The following is a 22,160-nucleotide window of genomic DNA, read 5'->3' as shown; positions in this document are numbered from 1 at the left end:
TATTTATTTATTTATTTATTTATTTATTTATTTATTTATTTATTTATTTATTTATTTCACATACTTTCAAGGCCCTAAGGCGTTACAGAGAGGAATGGAGTAAAACATAAAAAAGTAATGCAGTAAAAACAACCACAACATTAACGAAAGGCATTCGTAACAGCGGCCTTGAAGTTCGTAGGGTCGGTGATGAGTGCGACTGATGCGGAAATGCGTTTCTAGTCCGTCATTGTCCTAGGGATGAATGAGCGATTGTCCCAGTTTGTGCGGCACAATGGCACCCCGACTTTATGGATGGGCTCAGTGCGGAACGAAATATAAGACGGAGTGGTAAAAAGGGCTTCTCTTAAAAGGGGGTTCAAATGAAAAAAACTTTGAAGAAGTCAGAGACGGCAACATTTACGGCGCGACGAAAGATCAGGCAAGTTGAGTTCGTTTCATTGATGAGATACTTGCGTAGCGAAAATAATTAGACAAGATAAAGCGTGCACTTTGGTTTTGAATACCTTCTATAGTAGAAACTAATGAAGACTGAGTCGAATCCCAAATGGCTGACGTATACGCCAATATGGAGAGAACTAAAGCTTTGTAAAGAGCGACCTTTAGTGACGAAGGGGCTGAACTAAAGTTATGGCGTAAATACCCAAGCATGCGGTTAGGGTTATTAGTAACATAGGCAATATGCGAATGCCAGAAAAGTTATTTGATATGTGAAGGCCGAGACCCCTGTAAGAGGTAATTGACGTCACAGGAGGAACATTAAGAAAGTACGCGTGCATGGGAACGTTACGAGATATTGGCATGGCCTTACATTTATTTGAATTAAGTTGCATGCACCAATTAGTACACTATTCAGCTACGCGGTTGACGTCGTCCTGCAGTTCTTGGGAATCAGTGGGATTAGTGATTGAACGGTAGAGAACACAGTCATCCGTGAATAGCTTTATAGAAAAATGAACGCATTTCGGAATATCGTTAATGTAGATTAGAAAGAGAAGTGGACCCAGGACTGAGCCTTGAGGAATCGACACCTGCTGGTACATTAGAAAATCGAGAATTACAGTTATTAGCGTTAACAAACTGTGTCCTCTTAGAAAAAAGTGTTTTTATCCACTCTAGCACCTTTACATCCAGGTTAAGTCCAGTCAGCTTAAGCAGAAGTAAATCATGGGCCACAGAGTCAAAGGCTCCGGCCAAATCACGAAATACGCAGTCAATGTCGGTAGCTAGATCAGAAATTGCAAAAAGGTCGTTAGTAAATGCTAAGAGCTGTCATCATACCTTCCTGGTGAAGCAGCGCACTGACACGGACACAGTGAAGACACACAAGAAACGACGACACTCGCTGCACTCTCAACTATTTTATTTCAGAACACATACTTCATATTTATATACCTGCGCATCCTCAGGCGTCAAAGAAAATCAAGGCAAGATTAAAAGCATTTTTTTAAATCATTTGCCAAATCATTTGCCATTAAGAGCTGTGTTTCACACGAAAAGAACTTGCGGAAACCATGTTGACAGGGGTTAAAAAAGGAGTTTAGAACCTCAGCCAAATGCGAATATATGATATGCTCGAGAATTTTACATGAAATGCTTGCTCGTGAGATAGGCCTGTAATTGCTGGGTAAGTGCGTGTTACCTGATTTGTGAACTATAATCACCTTTCCCACGCACCAATCATATGGAAAGGTAGAGTGCTTTCATGACTGCGTGAAAATGTGCGACCGAATAACAGCAGAAAATACATTAGTACATTTCAAGATTTCTGAAGTGAAGCAGTCTGGACCGGCAGAGTAAGATGTTTTTGGATTGTTAATAAGGCAGGTGACATCAACCAATCAATAGTTATGGAAATAAATTTGCCTAGTTGGGAACAATAAAGGTGTTTGTATGTGCGTGCGCACATGCGTGCGCGCGTGCGTGCGTGTGTGTGTGTGTGTGTGTGTATGTGTGTGTGTGTGTGTGTGCGTGCGTGCGTGTGTGTGTGTGTGTGTGTGTGTGTGTGTGTGTGCGCGTGTGTGTGTGCGCGTGTGTGTGTGCGCGTGTGTGCGCGCTTGTGTGTGTGTGCGCGCGTGTGCGCGCTTGTGTGTGTGTGCGCGCGTGTGCGTGTGTGTGCGTGTGTGCGCGCGTGTGCGTGTGTGCGCGCGTGTGCGTGTGTGCGTGCGTGCGTGCGTGCGTGCGTGCGACTCCGGAAATTTGGACCACCTGGGGATCCCGCAACCTCGTGCTTAGCAGCCCAACAGCATACCCACTAAGCAACCACGGCGGATCTTTTGATTTTTTTACTGGCAACGACAGCGCAGATGAAGCTACGCGTTGGGCTCACCAAAAACAACAGCGGGTTCCTATACCACTTTGCAGAACTGATGCTGCGCGACAACTTCAATCAGTTGCTCACCATATCACACTTCTACGATTGAATTCACCGAGTTTCACCAACTCACGCTTGCACTTTCTCTACCCTAATTTGCGACTTCGCGTGGCACCTGGACTCACCCGTCGCGAAACAACTTTACTGCGTCGCAGTTACAAATTTCTATTCATTCCTTATAGGAATGGTCAACAGTGCGACGTGCAATTTGTGCGGGTGAGATGAGACTCTAGAGCACCTTCTGTGTCACTGCTCATCCTTTGGCACTCAACGACGTACTTTACAAGCGAAACTCAACGTGCTAGACAATAGAGCGCTCACAGAAGAAAAGATCCTTGCAGCATGACCTATGCGTTCTTGCATGCAAAAGGCCACAAAGGCACTTCGGAGTTTCTTGAAGGACACTGGATGATATGAACGCTTCTGACAGTGGAGATTCCTCTGCTACTTACTGTGAATACCTGTCTATTATTGTTCTTTTCTCTCCTTATTTATTCTTCCATTTTCCCCTTTCCCAAGTGTAGGGTAGCCAACCGGACACGTCCTTGGTTAACCTCCCTACCTTTCCCTCTTCGGCTCTTTCTCTCTCTCTCTCTTACTTTTTCACTATTCACTTTAGATGTAGGGTCCGAACTACACGATATAGGTTTGGTTGATTTTTTTTTTTTTTCGAAATGACTTGTTCAAGGTTCTTCCTATCTGTTTTTGGAACAACTGAGTCCTAATTACTGTAGTGTGCGTTGACTGTAGATATATCTAGTAACCGCGTATTTTGTGCACATACTAACCGCTTGTCGCTTCTAGTTACACGTTACTACTCGTAATTTTAACGTTATAAGTATTTCTATTTTACGCTTGTTTATTTTTTTATTTAAGTGTACTGTCTATCCCATAACAATTAGTCTTTAAAACAGCTACTTCTAAGATAGCGAACGTTGTAGTCTTATCCTCATACAACTAGTAATAACTAGCAGATTTGTATAAGTGCACCTTTCTTTGTACTTTAGAAGTTACATCTGACTGAAAATAGTCGAGCTTGCGTATGTTCTATCGGGCTCGTTTATCGTTTCCTTCCCTTACCACCTCTCCCTTGCACCTTTTCCTTTGTTTCCAATCGTTATTAGACTGGTTAGACGCTCGCGGAGTTCTGTGGCAAATCCTGTTCGTCGGACCCGCTCGCCCGTGCCGAAGCCGCGTTCAGGAGTAAGAACTCGAAATTCGTCTTCGACGTGTGTCGGCACAAGCACGGGGCGCTGGCGACGTGGCACACAGCCAACGCTGGTATTGAACGGCGGCGGCAGAACGTCGCCGCGTCGGCTCTGAACTGGCGGGCGCCACGAGCGTAGTCGTAGGCGTATAGGTGTTGCGACGTGAGCTTGCGTGATCGCTATATACCGCAGCCGCAGCGTGTGAAGGCGAGCGCTGTCGCTAGCGGCTCACGTCAGCTTTCCGGGCGGGATCCATCCCTTCCAACGCTCACTTGTTCCTTCCGTGTGCCTTCTGTCCTCCCACGCTGCTTTCTGTTCACCACGAGCCAGCGGACAGGTGTCGGTGCTCACGCTATACTGGCAGGTCGTTGGGATCGCAAAAAAAGAGAGAAAAAAAAAGAATAAAATAGAAAAGAACAAGCAGACTCCAGTGACCTACACGAAAGCAACAGGTTCTCTAAAACTGAGTCGCTGAAATTTGAGGTGATGCTCATCGTCGTTATCGTCATATTATTTAATGTTATCATTATTACTCTGTTAATCTCGTGGACAGCGTACTCTAACTCCAGATTTATACAGCCGTGTTTGCGAATAGGAAGTGAGAATTATACACGCAGGATCTCACGCCGAACGGTCTTGTTACTGAACAATAAGTAAGTGGAGGCGAAAGCCGACGTCAAGCAGTTCCAACTGTATGCGACAGGCATTGGGAGCCCCGTACTCACATGGCGCAATTTTGTTACAAAAAAGAAAATAAGGAAGAAACAAGAATGACACCGGGAAACAAACAAACAAAAAAGAAAGAAAGAAAGAAAAAGAGAGAAAACGAGGAGCAACGCGGCGGCCGGTGCGAGTAGCGGTCGTCCGAACGGATACCCTCACTTAATTACACCCTTACTTTAGAGCGTCCTCGCTCATTCCTGATCAACCTGATTTTATTGCAACATCTGCAAAACTATATATCGGAGGTCTCCCTACGCACGTCTGATGTGATGGGACCGTTTCCTGCCACGTAACGGAAATGTGTAACAGCGGGAGGCGATGAAAAGTGTATAAGAAAGAAGAAACGAGTGACATTATCCTGACATGTCTCAGTGTTGATACGCGACAGTAAAAAGAATGCGTCGCCTTTCGAAATAGTAAGTTCTGACGACAGTTAGAGCGTCGCCGAGGAGCCGGACAAGAAAGTAATAGCGAAGTCCCATAAAGCGAGTGGAGCGCGCGTAGGCAAACTAAGGATTCACGTGCGGGATCATAAAGGCGCAACAATTAACACAAACTCGGATGTCGACCGCCGCATGTTGTCACAAGTTTCTCCTTTGGAGACCCGCGCGCGGGTTCTTTGATGACGTATTCGGGAGCAGGTCAAATCAACGCTCTTCGGCCGCGGTGCCTTTATGCACGTCGTACCTTTAAGGCGTGGGTATCCGGGGCGGAGACGGCGTTCTTGCTCGTGGGGGCAAAAAGAATGAAAGGGGAAACTCCTCAAAAGTTGAATTCTTTGAGCCTTTGCACCTTGAGTACCATGCGGACGAGTCTATACGAAGCCTGTGTAGTTACAAGCTTGTTTTAATTAGCGCCTCAGGGAAGAAAAGAAAAAAAAAGAAGCGGCCATTGATTTCTAGAGTCCTCAGTTCTCTTTGTGCGTCTTCCTCATATCCCCCCCCCCCTTTTTTTTTTCTCTACGCTCCTCAGGCTCTCAGTCGCCGAAGCAAGAAAATTATGAAAAAGGAGGTTTCTCCTCCGATTTAATTTTGCGCCAAAGTGCAGGCGCTGTGGGATGGCGGAGGGGCCTCTGGGAAACAGGCGGGTGCGCTCACTTGCTGCCACTGAATAGGGAGCGGGCGGACGGGCCAAAGGAGGCAGCGCGCCACTGTTGGGCGTCAAAACCTGTAATTAATACCTGAGGCGATTTATCGATTTTATATCCAATTCAGGCCGAGTGCGCAGGACACGGCAACAGATTGCGTTACCTACGCAGGGCCTTTTCTTTCTTTCTTTCTTTCTTTCTTTCTTTCTTTCTTTCTTTCTTTCTTTCTTTCTTTCTTTCTTTCTTTCTTTCTTTCTTTCTTTCTTTCTTTCTCTTTTTTGCATACCAGCACTTATTTCTGCTGCCGTAATAGCCGCTCACATTTATTCCTTGGACTGACGGCAGCGTGTCATCGAGGAGCCACTAGCAACAACGTACGCCTCCCGCCGCCCCAACTGTGCATTCGAGAGAGTGCTGCTCGTTGTGGGGAGAAATTCGTGGGCCAACCGGTCCGAGCCTCGTTGTCGACTACTTCCTGTCTCTCGGTCTGGAGCGTTGCCGATGCCGACTGTCAATTCTAGCCCTTGCTAACTGTCTCCCTCTTTTAGTTTGACAGGCACTGAGTCACAAATGAGTTTTACCGCAGCATTTGCTCTTAAAGGGTAGCCGCAGTGCACCTGTCGACACATGTGTTGGCTATTTTCCTTTTTTTTTCTTTTGTCAAAGTTCAAGAGAGAAAACAAGGGTAGGAAAGGCAGGGAGGTCAACCAGAACAGCATCCGGTTTGCTACCCTACATTGGGGGTCAAAGTTCAAGATTATTTAGTTACCTATTACAGAGAGATTACAGTAATTTTAATACTGTTGGAGGTCCCAAAAATTAAAGAAATATCTTCCCTCAACTTAACGGGTAATAAAGATGAAAGTAGCGCAAGGGGGGGGGGGGGGTTCGAAACCTAAGTTTAGTATACAAAACGTACGTTATACAATGACTACAAAGAATACTGCATCAAGAATCAGCTTCACAGGTTACCGACGATTACGATACTACCTAATACGAAGTTTCAGCCCAGCTCGACAGGTGTTTTCAGTTCGCGATATATTGAGGCAAAGAACGTGAAACCGAAGTCACCACACCGACTGGCAGTGGGTCAGTGCCGTCAGCGCCTTCGCAGAGGGAGGGACAGTATAAGAACGCTGGCACTATGAGCGTCATCGGAGCCTGCTGTGGAAGAAGACGACGACGAAAGCGCGAACAGTGGCATGAGCGCGTTCGCGCGTTTACGCCAAGGGGCGCCGACGCTCAACCAAGGAACGGGCACCTCAGAGCGGCGCCCTCAAATTTTTAGTGCTTTCAGAACCTTCAGAACCGAACAGTGTCAACCGCAGCAGCAGCCGTGTTTGTGTTGTTAGCTTCATTGCAAGAAAACTGGTTCCTAGTTGCCTTGCATTGTGCATCCTAACGGACCCTTTCTCCCGAAAGACGAAGCATTGATTGCGATAGCAAATTAATAGGACAGCTGTACGAAGTAAAGTTAGTATATTTATTGGCCGCATAAACCCGTAAATATAGGCATACTAACTAAATTAACAAGCATGGTGTCACGCAAGCACAAGCCAACATGAACACATCTTACTCGATGACCGCAGAAACTCACTGTCAAAACGCACCAGTGAGGAAACGCGGCAGCAGAAGCGAGCGAGTGGATCTCCGTGCAGCCGCTCGCATCAACCCGAACTACGCCGCGGAAACACGGCGCAGTGCGGACTCTGAACCCGTCAGAGATGGTTTTCAAGATGTAGCGGCCAGGCCGCGTCGCCCGGAATAGAACGCGCCTCCCCCCCTCCCTTACCTGCCTTCACCCAGAAGCATTGCGCGCGACGGAAGGCGGCGCGCTTCCTATCCGCTTTCCGCCGTTGCGTGCGCGAGATTGAGGCGTGATCGCCGGCTGACCCTCGTTCGCTTTCACTCTCGCGCACAGCGTAAGGCGCGCGGCAAGAATTTTATCGCCCTTGGACTTGATACGGAACCTCAAGGCGACGGTGACGCTGACGGCAGAAATGCGCCTGGAGTGTCCATCTAATTGCCATCTCAATAAAAGGGGGTTGGCAATGACATTATTTCCAAAGTGGCGGTGCAGACGAGAACGCTGAACTGCCTTCTTACGAAGTGCGTGTACTTGCTGTGTTATCAAGCAATCTAGGGCAGCATTCCCTATGATGCGCCCTTTGTACGCAATTTCTTAGCGGAAGAGCTCTTACGCATTGCAACCGAAGCGGCAGCGCATTTGTCTTATGGCTTCGTACGAGAGGGATATGGAAATAAAGCTCGTAATGAACGAGAAGGAAATAAAAATCGCGCCAACTAGCAGCATGATTGCCCTTCGTGGGTCTGAATTTGAGGCTATTTCCTCACGGAAAGTCACTGCGCACTTCTCTTCGACAGCTTCCGTTTCCGGCATCTCCTGCAGCGCCGACAAGTGCGACAGCGCTCGCTTGTTCACCGCATCGTCAAAGCAATGGCAGCGCCCATATTACAAAGGGACTAAACATCTTTATTTAGATAATAATTAAGCAACAGAAAAAAAGAGAAAACTGCTTAATAACTAGTTCACATGGCTTCAAGGCAACGCAGACAACACCTACACGTCCACAGGGATGTCATGTGACCCTGCTATACGTGGCTGCAGGTGCGGTTCTAATGCCGTGCTTAGGCTCAATATGTGCTCCCTGGGCAGCTGGTACCGCCTGAGGTGCTGGTCGACGATCTAATTGAGCGCAAAAAGACGCCTAAATGCGTGCTGTCTTCGCAGGGGATCCCTGTCGAGCCTACGCAGACCTATGAATCCCGCGATGAAAATTTATGACAGAGAGCATTGTTACGTTAATATACGTACGTGCACATTTCGCTGCCTATCACAATTTGATGTAACAGTGTTCGTCGTTTCTCGTTCTTCTCCGCAGCTGATAAAATGGCACCACGATGACGCTTCGCACGAAGTCAAGAGTTAGTTTTGTTCATTCCGGCAGAGGCGGAATGCACAAAGGCGCTTACACTGAAATTTTGAAGTGCGCTAATAAATCATATTTTGGTGATATCGAGCTCTGGAGCCGGTGTCTATCATAGCCTAAGTGGCAACTTATAGAGGTCAAGGCTAATCAGTCAACACCACAACGATCACTGCGAAGGCTTCCATAAGTTTACTAGTTTCATTGAAACACATTTTCAAGTTCACGTCAGAATACTGCGCAGCTAGCACTGCACCCAAAGCACATAACGGTTCAAAATTCGACATGGGTTTTGATCAGATCAGTCCAAATTGTCAATCTTGTTACGCCAAGGCACTTTGTCTCTTTGGAACCATCGCTGCACATATAGTACGAAGCCAAGGTGAAGGTCGGGGTATTCATGCTGCATGAGGCGCCGTTTTGTACATATTCTAATGCGGCATTGCAGTAGGATGCAAGCTTCGAACCGACTGCAACAGTGCCTGAAAATACCGGACCGATTTAGCGTGTCGTAAAACATTTGAAGCTGAAAAGAAAAGAAGGGGAAAGTTCTGAGAAGTGTGCCACTAGTATATTTGCCTGGGCCATCGGGCCCGTCGCCTAATAGCTCGACGTAACCAAAGCTTCTCTAAATGGATACTACTTACCTGTGTATTCTTGCTATTATTGAATTCTTATTATGCAGAATAAGCAAGAGCTTATTCTGCACTAATTGGAATGGCTGACAGGGCTGAATGTGATGTCGGCGGCTGCGACGAGAACATGGCCACCTATTATGCCCCTGTCCTCGATTTGACATACAAAGACGATCGATGTCCAATGCACTGTGGCGGCCAGACTATCGTCCGGTGACAGCACACACGCTACTGGAACACCGTCCCCACCGATCATCGACCCAGGAGGCAGTTAAGGCACTTGTGTGCTTTTTGAGAACGACTGGCTAGCGCGAAACCCTTTGACTGTGTGCTGCAGTCTGCGCGCATGCGCACATTCACAGCCTTCCTCTCTCGCTTCTCTATATTCCCATGCTCCCTTCCCCTAGCGTAGGGTGGCCAATCAAACGCTTTTCTAGTTAAGATCCCTGCCTTCTCTTCCCTTTCTTTCCTCTCTTGTGGGAAAGCAAAGTGTATTACCGTTCAACTAAGATACGAACTTTTGTGTGTACATGTGCTCACAAGACTACACTTAACAGCTTGTTGTTTTGCATTAGCAGAAGCGTTTTCTATGTGCGTTTTGGTTTTGCTAAGTACAATGTGGCAGCAGAAACCGCCAGTGATATTTTCTTTATTTTTTCATTTTTTGTTTTGCCTGAGCGTCGGCTATGGGAGTTTTATGTTTCAACATTGTGAAAACTTTTAGAAAAAAGTTCATCAGAGTCCGTGCATTTTAGGAATTAGTTTATCCCGCTTGTGCAAACTGGTCTGTCCTTCGTTCGCTCTTTGAGTAGTGGCTGCAAGCATAAACGGCGCTTTGAGAACCACAGTATGGGCTTGTTGGTATGTGCCCTTCTAAATGTTTGTAACGCGGCCACGACGGCGCATGAGACAGTACAGAGCGCTGTGTGTTGTCCCATGGGCCGTCTATGGTCGTGTCGTTGTGACTGCGCTGCAACAAATTAGGAGGCTCTACGCGAGTACGTAATTTGCGAAACGGTTTTTGTGAAAACGAGTGGAGATGAATTACTGTAGTAACGAAAAGCGTGATGTCATTGGTTTTGATCTAAATGCTGTCTTTTGGCAAAATGATAGGCATGCTGTAGCTGATAGTAGATTTACTGTGCATTTTATCAAGGTTCCGCAGCCATGCATGCCTTGGTAAAATACAGCTGCCAGACAGAAATGGAAGCCGATATTCACAAATCAGCTCACACGCTAAAGCAGTTCTGAAGAACTAAATTCCGACAATCTTAATAACGAATTAAGTAAATGAAGAGTGGCTGGCTAATGACAAACAGTTGATAATGACGAAAAATTTCGTGAATTCAGCCCCTAATCCTTTCTTTTCGTAAACAGCTACAATGTTCTGGTGGCTATTCTTGTTATAGTAATAAATTTGGGCACCGTAATAGCTATACAAAATGAACAACAGGACCACAACAAAAGTATGTTCAAAGACTATTTATTTCGCTCTTTCTTCAAGGAATTCACAAAACAATTGTAAAACACCCTTCAAAACAATAGCCAAGACATGTTGTCTCTAAAATAAATATTCTTAAAAGTGAACATTACTCTGCCGCAGTTTTATCGAACACAATATATTAGCGTTTATTTCATTATGTATAATTACACTGAACGGAAAACCGAGAACAGTAACTTTAATTACATGTACATATGTATTCAATGATACACAAGAACCTGGGTCTCAAACGTGAATAAAATCCACACAAAACAGGGCACAAAGCAATATTTTAGGCTCTTTCGGAGATGTGAGAATTACCTGGGCTTCACATTATCGCATTTGTTGGAATAGAACCCGGCCAAGTGCCGTGAAATCTCAGATGAACAATATCGGAGAAAGTCGATTTCTGAAATGCGCACCATAACTAATACACTTTCTGTCGTCGTTCGTAAAACAGGAAAAAATTTCTTTCCTTGTTTTTTTTTTTTAATTTAAGGTTCTCCACATAATTTTCTAAAACGTTCAACAAGCAGTGGCGAAGCCAGTCATGGGGTGTGTGGAAGACCACATTTCTCTCGGTAATGGTAAATTTTCCTCACTTTTGTTTGCAGTGGTTCTTTTCTTGCATTACTGACACTTTTTATGCGTATATTTATAGAATATGGCTGACGTTTTATTTAGAACTCCCCTTTCCGTGAATTCTGGGATCATGAATATCTTCCAGTTCACGTTCCTGGCTGTGCCTCTGCCTCATAGTGCAGTATTTACCAATTTTTATTATTAACACATGAATCTTCAAACTTTTGTGAATATGTGAGCTCATGTCTTTTAGGAGTACTTGTTTTCTTTCTTTAGGCGCTTGATATTGACAGAAATATGAATAACAGCGCCTCAGCAGTGAAGACTGCTTCGGAACTCTCGAAAACAACACTCTGAACACGCTAACACCAACATTTTTTTATTAGCACTTGGTTTAATACTGGCATGGACACGGACACAAAGAAGCCGTAGTCTGAAGACTAACTTCAGTCGGCAACATGCACCAGAACTCCACGTGAAGGACTTTCGTTGATGTCAAACCTGAAGCGAAGGTCGCAATTAGTGCGACCTAGTCGTTATATTTTGTCAAAGACATGCACCTACAATAAAAACTAGACGAATTTAGTTTTTATACAGTGCACTGCTACACATGCAATAGAGTCTTACAGCAGAAGTACAATTGAATATCATGCAGTCTAGAAGAGAGATGTACACTACAAGAAGAGAAACGCTCAAAACGAAACCATTTCGCTCTTTTTGGCAGCAATCAAGCAGCCTTATTGCTTAGTCTCTTTTCGCATCGCCTACGTTCTCTTTAAGCCTTAATAAAACAACGAATGCATGCCTCTTATTATACAGTCGTCCATGCATAGCCAGCTTACAGGCGTAAAAGCAAAAACTACCAGAAGTCGCATAGCTTATGCGTGTTCGAAGGTCCGCAAGCGGTAAAATTATTGCTTTAGTTTAAGGTACAGGTGTTGTCAATGCATAAAATATTATTTATTGCTGCAAAAAGACCCCGTGTTTGTGATCGACGACTTAGAATTTTCTGTAGCCGTTATCGGTCAGATTTGTATGCTGCTCACTGACAAATGCCGCAGGCCATGCGATTGCAAGAAGCTCTCGGGAAACATAACTGTGTAGATTAACAGAGTGAGGAGCAGATGGCGGCGCATGGTACAAGCGCCATGGATACGTATAGGGTTGGCGAGTAAACTTTAGCATTTTGTATTTATTGCTTGCGCTTTCTTGTACAGCGTAGCGACTACAGTGTTTACACAACCGGTTCAATGCGATCTGAAGTAGGTGGGGCTGAAAGTGGTTACAAAGCAGTTATACATCTTTTTATGTGCGCGCAAATGTTATTGCGAACAGTCGCCAAGCAATGCTTCCTTCACGCTGGTAACTCACAAAGGACAGCACTATGTACACAGCCAATAGCACAGCGAGCTATTCTATTGGTGCTTTTGGCGTCGTGAAAAATGAGATCAATATCACAAAATCTTCCTTCCTATTTGCTAATTTTCCGAAGTAACCAATTGTTACCAGTCTAGGCTTTTTTTTTTTTGCCTAACTCCACATCTTCATTACGTAGCAATTTTGGTAAGCTGGGCAATGCAGTAAATATAGTGTGATAATATAATTATTTCCCCATTTCCTTCTAAGAAGGCATGAAAAATGTGTGAATCTTCCCACATATTATTCCTACTATTTTAGAATGTCATTTCAATGCGTATTTACTTTTGTAACGCATCGCTGTAATTTTCAAGATTGACACCATATGCTTTAACATCACATGATTGTGCATAATTTGGAGCTCAGTAATACCCACTGAAATCTTTACTGCAGTCCGGGAACAGTCCCTACTGGCGTACATTTGGTTACGTCTCTTCGAACTCTATTTCATGCTACACAAACGAAAGGTTCCGAACAGAGTCTCAAATAGAGTAAGCGGCCGTTTCATGCTCAAGTACCCGCTCGCCAAGTAGTTGTTAAGCGAAATAGATGATCAGCTTTATTACGTAACCTTAAGCCTTCTGCTGATAGCGCGAAAGTCGTTCGACAGCAAAATGAACGAGAAAGATATTATGCTCAGGGCATTTGAAGTGTTTGATTCCTCTAATAAACAAGATGTACAATGTTTCTGCCGCAATGGATTACCTAACGCCTTCGAAGCAGGATTATATAGCATATCAAATTACTTGGCAGTTCCTTGCTCTATAGCCACGGATAGGCTGCTCAAATGAGCGTAACATTTAAAGTTTCATAAAGCTGAAAGCGATGCTGCTAGACCTCAACAGGACGCGTCGACCGCTAGAGAACTTCGCGAAGAAAAAATAGCGCAGTCTGAATGCCCTATGTAACACGCACGAACACACTTTGTAACTACTATTCATATACGTTCATCAAATCTATAACAGTAAGAGCGATGTTAGCGACATATCGGCGAAGCGCTCTATATAGTCAGTTCACGTTAAAGCGCGCAGAGTGACTTGGCTTGACTTCTGCCACTTTCTTGCTGCGTCATTCAACAACCCCACGCTGGCCAGTATTCAAAAGTAACGCAGCCATGTATGCGGCTTTTTTATCAGCGTTTATGCATATTGCTTTCATAAAAGACACCTAACTCCGAGACTGTGTCATTTGCTGTCATGGGTAGGCTGCCATCATCCAGACTTATTGTGCTCAAACAGCGGGATATGTCGGACCCAACACAGGTTCAAGCTTCTTTGCATAACATTATGTAGTGATTAGCTCTTGGTTTTTCTTTTCTTTCTTTCTTTAGCGCAGTTGCACATGTAACGAAGTTAAGTATTAGCATGCAGTGCTTAATTTGTGCGTTTTGCCTCATTGAATGAAATCTAGCTGCAAATGTGCGAGTAGATTTCCCTACATTCCCCGCATTTCACTGTGACATTTAGGTTATCTGCTGGGATTTCGGTTTAAAGGTGTGGCTATTTGTGGAAAAAGAACTACGTAGCTTTCACCGTAATTCTCCCCTTCTCATCCACTGGATTTTTCAGATCCGGCGCTTAGCACTGATAGTGCGCGATATCGGTGAGAAGTCAGCATAAATATTTGTGAAATTACAAAGCTCAAGTTTCCCAATGCATCGCGAATGTAATTTATGTGTTGCTCTTAAAATAACATGGGAGCACTGGGTACCTTCTCATCGATTCGGATTAGTTCAACGATCCCGGTTTCCCTATTGAACGTGAACCGAAGTTTTTGTAACCAAAGACGCTCGTCATGCCTTTGAACTCATAAGCAGCGAAGGAATACTGAACGACGGAGTAATATCAGCACGCATTGGCAGAGCCAGCCAAGTATCGGAGATTGTGAATGCACTTCAGATCGCCACTTCAGACGTATACTACAGCTGACGTAGGCGAACCACATTAGCGAAGAGAGAAGCCGTAACACGAAAGCACACCGGCACAAGCACAAAACGAGAACCACTCGCATTCCGGCGCCTATTTACAAAAACAGACGTTTACGAAGCATTTGTACAAAGCAGAAGCCACACGGTACATTCTCGTCGGCACTAGACACAATTCTATTTCGATTGTCTCTACTTTGAAGTATAAAGTAGTGCCTGTATAACCATCTGTACAGTGGCAAAGAAAGCAAAGCGTTTCCTATCACACCGCTTGCTGTCTCAGCGGTATATATCGTTGCTGGGAAAGCGGCGCACAGGCGTCGAGGACTATACACAACCGCGCGCGATGCTGTAAGCCAAGCATCCACTGCGCCCTGGCTACACCTATTCGCAAGCGCAAAGTGGCGCACTGCGCGACAAACTGTACAATGTATTATTGCTGGTCGAATATGTCGATTGCTTTGTGGCAAGACGACTGTAGTTGGGAAGCTGTCTAGCCGCCGGGGCGATCCGCTCCGGCGAAGGGTCGAACCAAAAGCCTCTCCGGTGGCTGTCTACTGCAGAACGGTGAGGCACGCCTAGCACTAATTCCTAGCTTCTCGATACAAGAGCGCGCTTGGCAATGACTACGGGACCGCGGGAACAAAGATTCCATCGCGGAACACCGGGAGGGCCTTCGCTAGAAAGTCAGATGCAGCATCAGTAACACCCAAAACTAGACAGTGGTCGTTGCAGAGTTAAAGGAGAACACAGCCGGGGTCGGACCCGGGAAGGGATCCGAGCGTGTACGAGCTGTCCCCGAGGGAGCGAGGACTTTCTAGCGTGTGGAACAGCTCGGTCTCTCTCTTTGTCGGGATTGCATAGGAGACTACGTGATGTCTATATAGCGCTAATGCACTTTGTTTTCGAAGATTGCACGTTTTAGCCAGGTTATTGCTATGCGAACTATACTACAGCAGATACAGCAGGTCACGTAAAGATGTGCGAATGTTGGCCACCACTAACGCGTTGAAAGGCGACCCTGTATTGAAGTGCTCGCATGAAAGTCATGTGCGCTCTCTGTCAGTTTGCTTGAGGCTGAGCACTGCTGCTGGTATTCTTTGGACACATTTTTGACTAGAACGTTGAATACCTTAAAGGTCGTATTCTACATTGCTTTTTAGACTTCAGTAACATTTCTTATTCAAGGGGTTTCTATTTGCATTCATGCAGTTCACTTGTATCTGTTTTGTTCAACATCCAAGAATATTTTTCCCAAAATAACGCAAATGCGTTAGCATTAGGCTACATGACCCTTTGGTTATCTTATGAGCAGGGTGTAGCTTTGAGCGAGTTGGTGGAATAGACTCTCACGACCCAGCGACGAACGCGACTGTCAAGACTGGACACATGAATTGCTGGACACCTAATGTTTCGAGTGTATGGTGTTCTTTTTTTTTTTTTGTTCGTGCTGGTCGTGTTCCTTCCTGTATCGTTAGGCTGGTTGTCTTTACTGCGTGAACTGATTTTCGTGCCCCGTTATTCGGTCCCAATAAATTATTGTTTCTGCTTCTGCGGGAGTATTCTTTAGATATCGCGCAATGTTATGCTGTATTATGTTGCGAATGAAAACTGATTATGTTGATCTCAACTGGTTCGATGCAAATAAAAGAAGAAGAAAAAAAGCGAAGTTATAGAAGCATCGACCACGCGTCCTCAACTGCCGGCAGATGCTGTATTGTTGTGATGAGCCAGAGAAAATTATCATTGGCTTGCAATTTGATCTGATTCGTATAAAACAGCTCGACGCGGCTAATATAATACGCGCCACGCGCACATAGTGCACCTTTTACGCGTACAGCCACAGTGTAAATATACACCTCGCTTGCTGAATATTGCTCGTCTTATCAAGCTACATCTATGTTATTGTCCGATCAGTCCGGAAACTGAAGCCATTCGCACACCTTTATTAACCACAACAACGATACTCTACTTTACACCACAAATACTGCGTTCCGCCACATACCAAGACGTCGATAGCTGACGCAATGTAGTTCGTTTGAAACGTGGAGGCTCGGTCAATGACCGGGATTTATTGAGCGCAATATTGGCGTTTTTTTTTTTCTGAATTACAAAATATTAACCCTTGTAACGACGCAGGATCCTTTTCAATCTGTACAAAGCCGTGGCCTCAATACATTAGCTAAGACATATCGAACGCGCTCTTACCTAAGAAAAAAAAGAGTATTTGCGCATTATTATTATTGATTTTACATTGTTCATGGGGAAGGATTGCAACTAATAATTATACTGCCCAACAGCCAATTTTACGATTTCGTTTATTATGGAATCGCATAAAACTGTCTACATATTTATTGCTGAAAAACCGGTTTTAAGCAGATAGAAAACTAAGCTAAAGTAACAGCTGAAATACAAAAGGCACCGTTATGCAGAAAATAAGTACATAAACAGACATAGCAGGCTGGTATACACGCAAAACGTCAAATGAAGTCAAAATATCATAATTATCTTTTTCACCTTAGGAAGCAGTCGAACAAAACGAGTGTACATCTACAATGCGGACGGTACGTGGGAGCACAAAGCAGTTGACCATTGAGTCTGGTGTCACAACTACTACTGAGACAATCGTAGTTGACGTCTGCAGTAGACTTCTCTTCATAAGCATTCAGGCTCACTGAAATAACATCATAAATTGGATTGACAGCGAAAATTTAGAGTAATATGCTTAATCGTCGCTCTTAGAGCTAAGTACTAGCTTTAGGTACCACTCCGAGCCTTCAACTGCCTCCTGCAGCACTGTGCTCCAGACGTGCAATTTTTTTTTTTTTTTTGCTCAGATACGTATAGCTGCCGCCTGTTGTGGAAGACAGCTTCACCGAATGCACTTCTGCGCTCATGTGCTTCGGGGTGAATAACGGCTGCCGAAGAGCAAGCATAAAATAGCAGCTTGGGCTTGTTGGTTTTTTCCATCATGGTGTTAACAGCGCGAAACGTAGAAGGGACACGATACGAGAAGACGACACCACAAGCGCTGTGGTGCTGTCTTCTCGTCTCGTGTCCCTTCTACGTTTTGCGCAGTTAACACCACGAAGAGCAAGCGGTGTGGTCGAACACATTTGCGGAATATAATTGAGTGGCACTTCATATCATAGGATCGTAAGTCCTGCTTATCGCGCTATTTTCTTGCATGCATCAGCACCAGCCATCATACGAGCCTTATCGGGTGGCTCTAATGGAACATTGCTCGATGCCAACTTGCCATTTTTCTCGCTTAAATGGAGTAACATAAGCTTAGCGTTTGCTCTAATTCTATATGAATGGGAAATATGTTTCAGCGGGAAAAAAAGTAAGCGAAGCAAAGTGCTTCTTGTACGTACGCCTGCACCTCTTTGAATGTTACTCATGATAGATCTCACTGGTTTACTACTTCTACGGGTAAGTCTAGCTACATTTCTATATACAAATGTACAAACGACTTCGACACCTGACACAGTGGCAACAGTTGTGTCTCTGACTTTTGATAGCTCATAAGAAGCTGTCAATTTTTTTTTTAATTCAATCCCTACCAGTAGTCGCAACGTGGCTCAGTCGCCACTTGCCTAGTGGGCGCCGTTAGGCTGTGCTCCCTAAGTATGCACTTTGTTTCAGTTTAATTCCTTCGGGCTCGAGTATACGGGTCGAAAATTGAGAGTTATCTTCTGTCTTGTTCAGGACAAGGAAAGAAGAGGTACTCTTGTCTATATTAGAACGCATTGAAGATTAACACCTCAACTGCGTTATTTGTGAAGAAAAAATAATTACTACGACGGCTGCTTATTTCTTTGCCAGAGACGATACCTTAGTCGGAATACCTGCTAATAGGAATACACACCAAAAAAATGGGGCACGAAATTTAGCATCCCTATAAAGTTAAAGACATCGGAATTTTTCTCAATTTGCTAGGAGACAATCACACGCTTGAAAAATGGTCCTTGCTTTTGTTCCTTTCTCCAACGATACTTGTAATTTCCCTCTAAACCGATTTTTCTGCAGTGACTCAACCCTGTGTCGTCGGTTCCATAACTCCCACACTACCTGATGTGATGCCGTTATATTGAATTGGAAGTCCCGTTCAAAAGCGACCTGCTTGAGTCAAGCGCTGTCGGTTCCAACGTACTTAAGAAACGTGTTTCACTGAATAACCCTCAAAAGTGGTCCGCATATGGCGTTAGACGCGGCTGTATCTACGACCTCGCATTATATACAAGCTACATTTTTTTCCCCGTGATGTCGACACACGGCATGAAAGTCGGAGCGGAAAAGCGAACGAAGCCCACGTGGCTTCCAACTTCCGTTCGAGTTGCGTATTCAAAATAGAGTCGAGGATAATGATCGCACCTCGAACTTATGTAGCGTATCAAAGCGGGAGCGACTACACACAGGCCAGTGTCATGAAGTTGGGGAAAAACAGAAGAAAAAAGTGTTGCCACTTCTAAGTGCGATGTTTCGGAAGGTAAATTTTCGCAAGCGAAATAAAACATCGTCGCAATATGGTACACGCTACGCGATGCGAGAAAATGTTGGAACGGTGAAACTCGTAAAGAGCGCGGAACTATTCTGCAATTTTTTTGCTGACAGCATGAAAGAATACAATAAGAAGTTTAATGTCAGATTTGAAAAGGGGAAGACTCTTACTACGTAATATCTTTATTTTTTTCGCTGTGGGGAGGGATGAATTCTAACTTCTGTGGAAGAACATCATGAGGAGCCTATTGAAGAGGGAAGACGGGAAGATACTACTATGGGTAGAGGGAGAACGACACCCAACTAACGCAAAGAAATCAAGTTGTCCGCTCTACAGCATAGCGGGCTCGTGTTGTACGGACGGATAGTGCGTTCAAAAAGCTACGCCATGCTGCCTTCATCGATTGTCGCTGAACACCTGCGCGGAAACTTGTGTATTGACTTGCGCACACCGTCTTTTTTCCCCCTCCCATGAAACGAAAACGAATTTCGCGCAATGCGCTGTCTATAGCCGTGTGCAGGAACGATGAACGGGTGAGGTGGTCTCTAGGCCGCGAATTTTCCTTCTCACCAGTGGATGATTGGCAACAGACGCCAGAAGAGGCGCCGTCAAGAAATTCAAGCGGAGTAAAGAATAAGATAAAAGTGGTGTCGCGAATTTTTTTTTTTTCAAAAATTTCTCGTTCATTAGCTCTTTAGCTCAAGAATGGCGAATGCCCCAGAAAGCATGAAGAACATCTGGATGTTAGAAACACGTTGAAGCTGTATGATCGCATTACGCAGTTGCCTAGCGCAGTTTTAGTTTTATTGCGCAATACCCCTACGAGTTTCACATTTTCCTGCCAGCGAGTAATTAAAATATAACTTTTTACGTTTTGTTCCTATCCTAATGCATGTAGTCTTTAGACCGCGCTATAAAATGAAGGCTGTATATAGCCGGGAAGTCCTGTACACTATGAAGTCTACCGCAGTCCGCGCAAGATAAAATTTCCTTACGCCAACAACAATTTCTCTACGTAGCAAACGAGGGAATCACTGTGTACACGTTTGCATAGCAGCAAAAGTGAATGAAATGCCTGAGCACGTCTAACCACATTACTGGAGAAACGCCAGGTATTTATCGTTGTTTTGCGGACATGTAGTGGTAAGTCACAAAAACACGTCTAATTCGCGAGCATGCAGCATTATTTTGGTCAAGAGATGTACACACGGCCACCGTCAGAGACGTTGATCGTGAAAGAATTGCACAAGGTTAACTTAGTAAGTTTACAGGGTTTCGCAGTGCACTTTGCATACGTTTTAGGAGTGACTGATCTCACCTGAGTGTTGCCTCAGCGAAAGCGATTATTTCTTCTTAAAACTCGTAAAAAGGAACAAGGGCACCGGTTTCTTTTCTCGCGCGCGCGCGCGTACTTCGCACTTGTCGGAACGGACGCCATTATTAACGAGGCGTGAGTGCAACTGCTTTCGGTGTGTGTTTCCTACCTCGATTAGCTTTGCAGTGGGCGGAGAAACAAAAAAATGACAAGCGCTTCACGGAGGAGGTGGCGGCAACGCGGGAGGAAGTGAGCCCAGAGGTCTTAGGTGGTGAGGCCCAAAACGGCGGCCATGGCGGGACCCAGCTGGTGGTGTTCGGCGGGCGGCAGCGCCGGAGAAGGAGGCGAAGGCGTCGCGCCGTCTTTGAAGCAGGCCGACTCGAGGTGCTTGTTGAGGTAGGACTTGAGCGCGAACGACTTGTGGCAGCGCGCGCAGCGGAAGTGCTTGAGGCCCGAGTGGGTCTGCATGTGGGCGCGCAGGTTGGAGCGGTCGGCGAACGCCTTGCCGCAGTGGGCGCAGCCGAACGGCTTCTCGCCGGTGTGCGAGCGCATGTGGCCCTGCAGGAGCCAGGGCCGCGAGAACGCCTTGCCGCACACGGGGCACTTGTGGCTCAGGTTGTGCGTCAGCACGTGCATGGCCAGCGCCGGCATGGACACGTACACCTTGGCGCACGTCGGGCACTTCTTGGCCAGCTGCGAGTCCGGGCTGCGGTGCGTCTGCTTGTGGCGCGACAGGTTCGACGAGGTCGCGTAGTGCTTGCCGCACTCGCCGCACGTGTAGCGGGGCCGGTCCTCGGTGACAGGGCGCCGCGTGGCGCCTGGCAGGCCCGAGACGGTCGTGCGGCGCCGAGACCGGCCGTCGCTGATGAAGAAGGCGTCGTACGTGTAGCTCACGGTCACGGCCCCACTGCGGGCGGCGCCGAACGAGGTGGACGAGCACGAGGAGGAGGCCGGGCTGCTGCTGCGAGCCCCTCCTTCGCTTGATGGTTCGGCCGCCTGCACCGGGGCCAGCGGCAGAGGTGCCGAGCCCAGCGGAGGTCGCGAGTAGAACTCGGGCCCGCTCAGGTCCAGCACCCGCGGCTCATCGCGCAGTGGGCTGTACGCGGCGGCCCGCTCGGGCGCCACCAAGCTTTCCGCACCCAGGGCCAGCTGGCCCGTTGAGTAGTCATGGATGAAACCTGCGCAGAATGCAACCTTTGACCTCATCATTGCTACCACAAGGTGCTCAAGTCCCTCGCATCGCGGTATTTGCGTGGTTAGCATTATGTAACGAGCAACTTGCCTCGGCAGCTGAGACATGTACGACATGTACGACGCCTTTTTCGCCATTAGCGAAAAAGGCGTCGTTTCACCGATGGCTATTGGTCAAATGTTCTGGGGCTGCGCCCACTTCGCCTGTCTCTTACGCGACGTTGCAAAACCGCGAAAATTCACTTCGTCAAAGTGGCGTGTTCGCGTTAAAGGCGCATTAATATGCCGAACAAAACTGAAATATCTGAATATCCGGAGATTGATCCGTTCCTACATGAGTGGATGATGGCTGCCCGCCTATCACTGTGGCACTGGCTTCCCGGAGCTGCCGAGGAGCATGGATTTATTTGCGCGTAATAAAAGGTTTTGCTTGGCAGCATAACTTTATCGAGACCTTTCGGCACGTATACGACATCGCTCTGCCAACTGTTTTTGCTGAGGCTTCGTTTTAGCGGCATTTTTAAACTTCCGTTGCAAGCCGCCGCGATTTTCCACCAGCCACCGCAAGATAAGCAAGGGGAAGCGGACCAATCGCAGACGCCGGCACCACCCTCCTCATCCGGTTATCTACTTTCACTGTGCTGGCTCGGCCCCATCGAAACTCTCTTCCTTGGAGTTCCTCGCCTCTTCTCAGCCAATTAGATAAAAAAAACAGCTCAATGCAGGCAATGCTATTCTCTTTGAAAGCAAAAGAAAGTGGCATGCTATAAACG

At 46.1% G+C, this 22,160-nt stretch overlaps 1 protein-coding gene and 1 long non-coding RNA gene across 2 annotated transcripts in view; one reads left to right on the top strand and one right to left on the bottom strand.

The window, feature by feature from the left end:
* LOC139056380 (uncharacterized) overlaps positions 1 to 20,502 on the top strand; it is a 118,805-nt gene extending 98,303 nt beyond the window's left edge. Inside the window, exon 3 of the long non-coding RNA XR_011512323.1 lies at positions 20,375 to 20,502. This is a non-coding gene — a long non-coding RNA (uncharacterized lncRNA). The remainder of the gene's footprint in view (positions 1 to 20,374) is intronic.
* Positions 19,609 to 22,160, bottom strand: part of LOC139056379 (transcriptional repressor scratch 2-like) — a 34,773-nt gene continuing 32,221 nt past the window's right edge. Inside the window, exon 2 of the mRNA XM_070534572.1 lies at positions 19,609 to 21,374. Within this exon, the coding sequence (XP_070390673.1) occupies positions 20,461 to 21,374 (914 nt within the window). The 3' untranslated portion in view covers positions 19,609 to 20,460. The remainder of the gene's footprint in view (positions 21,375 to 22,160) is intronic.

This window comes from Dermacentor albipictus, chromosome 1, assembly GCF_038994185.2.
Source record: "Dermacentor albipictus isolate Rhodes 1998 colony chromosome 1, USDA_Dalb.pri_finalv2, whole genome shotgun sequence".
NCBI classification, from domain to species: Eukaryota; Metazoa; Arthropoda; class Arachnida; order Ixodida; family Ixodidae; genus Dermacentor; species Dermacentor albipictus.
Note: the sequence above shows the minus strand (reverse complement) of the source record. Positions and strands in the feature narration are given on the sequence as shown.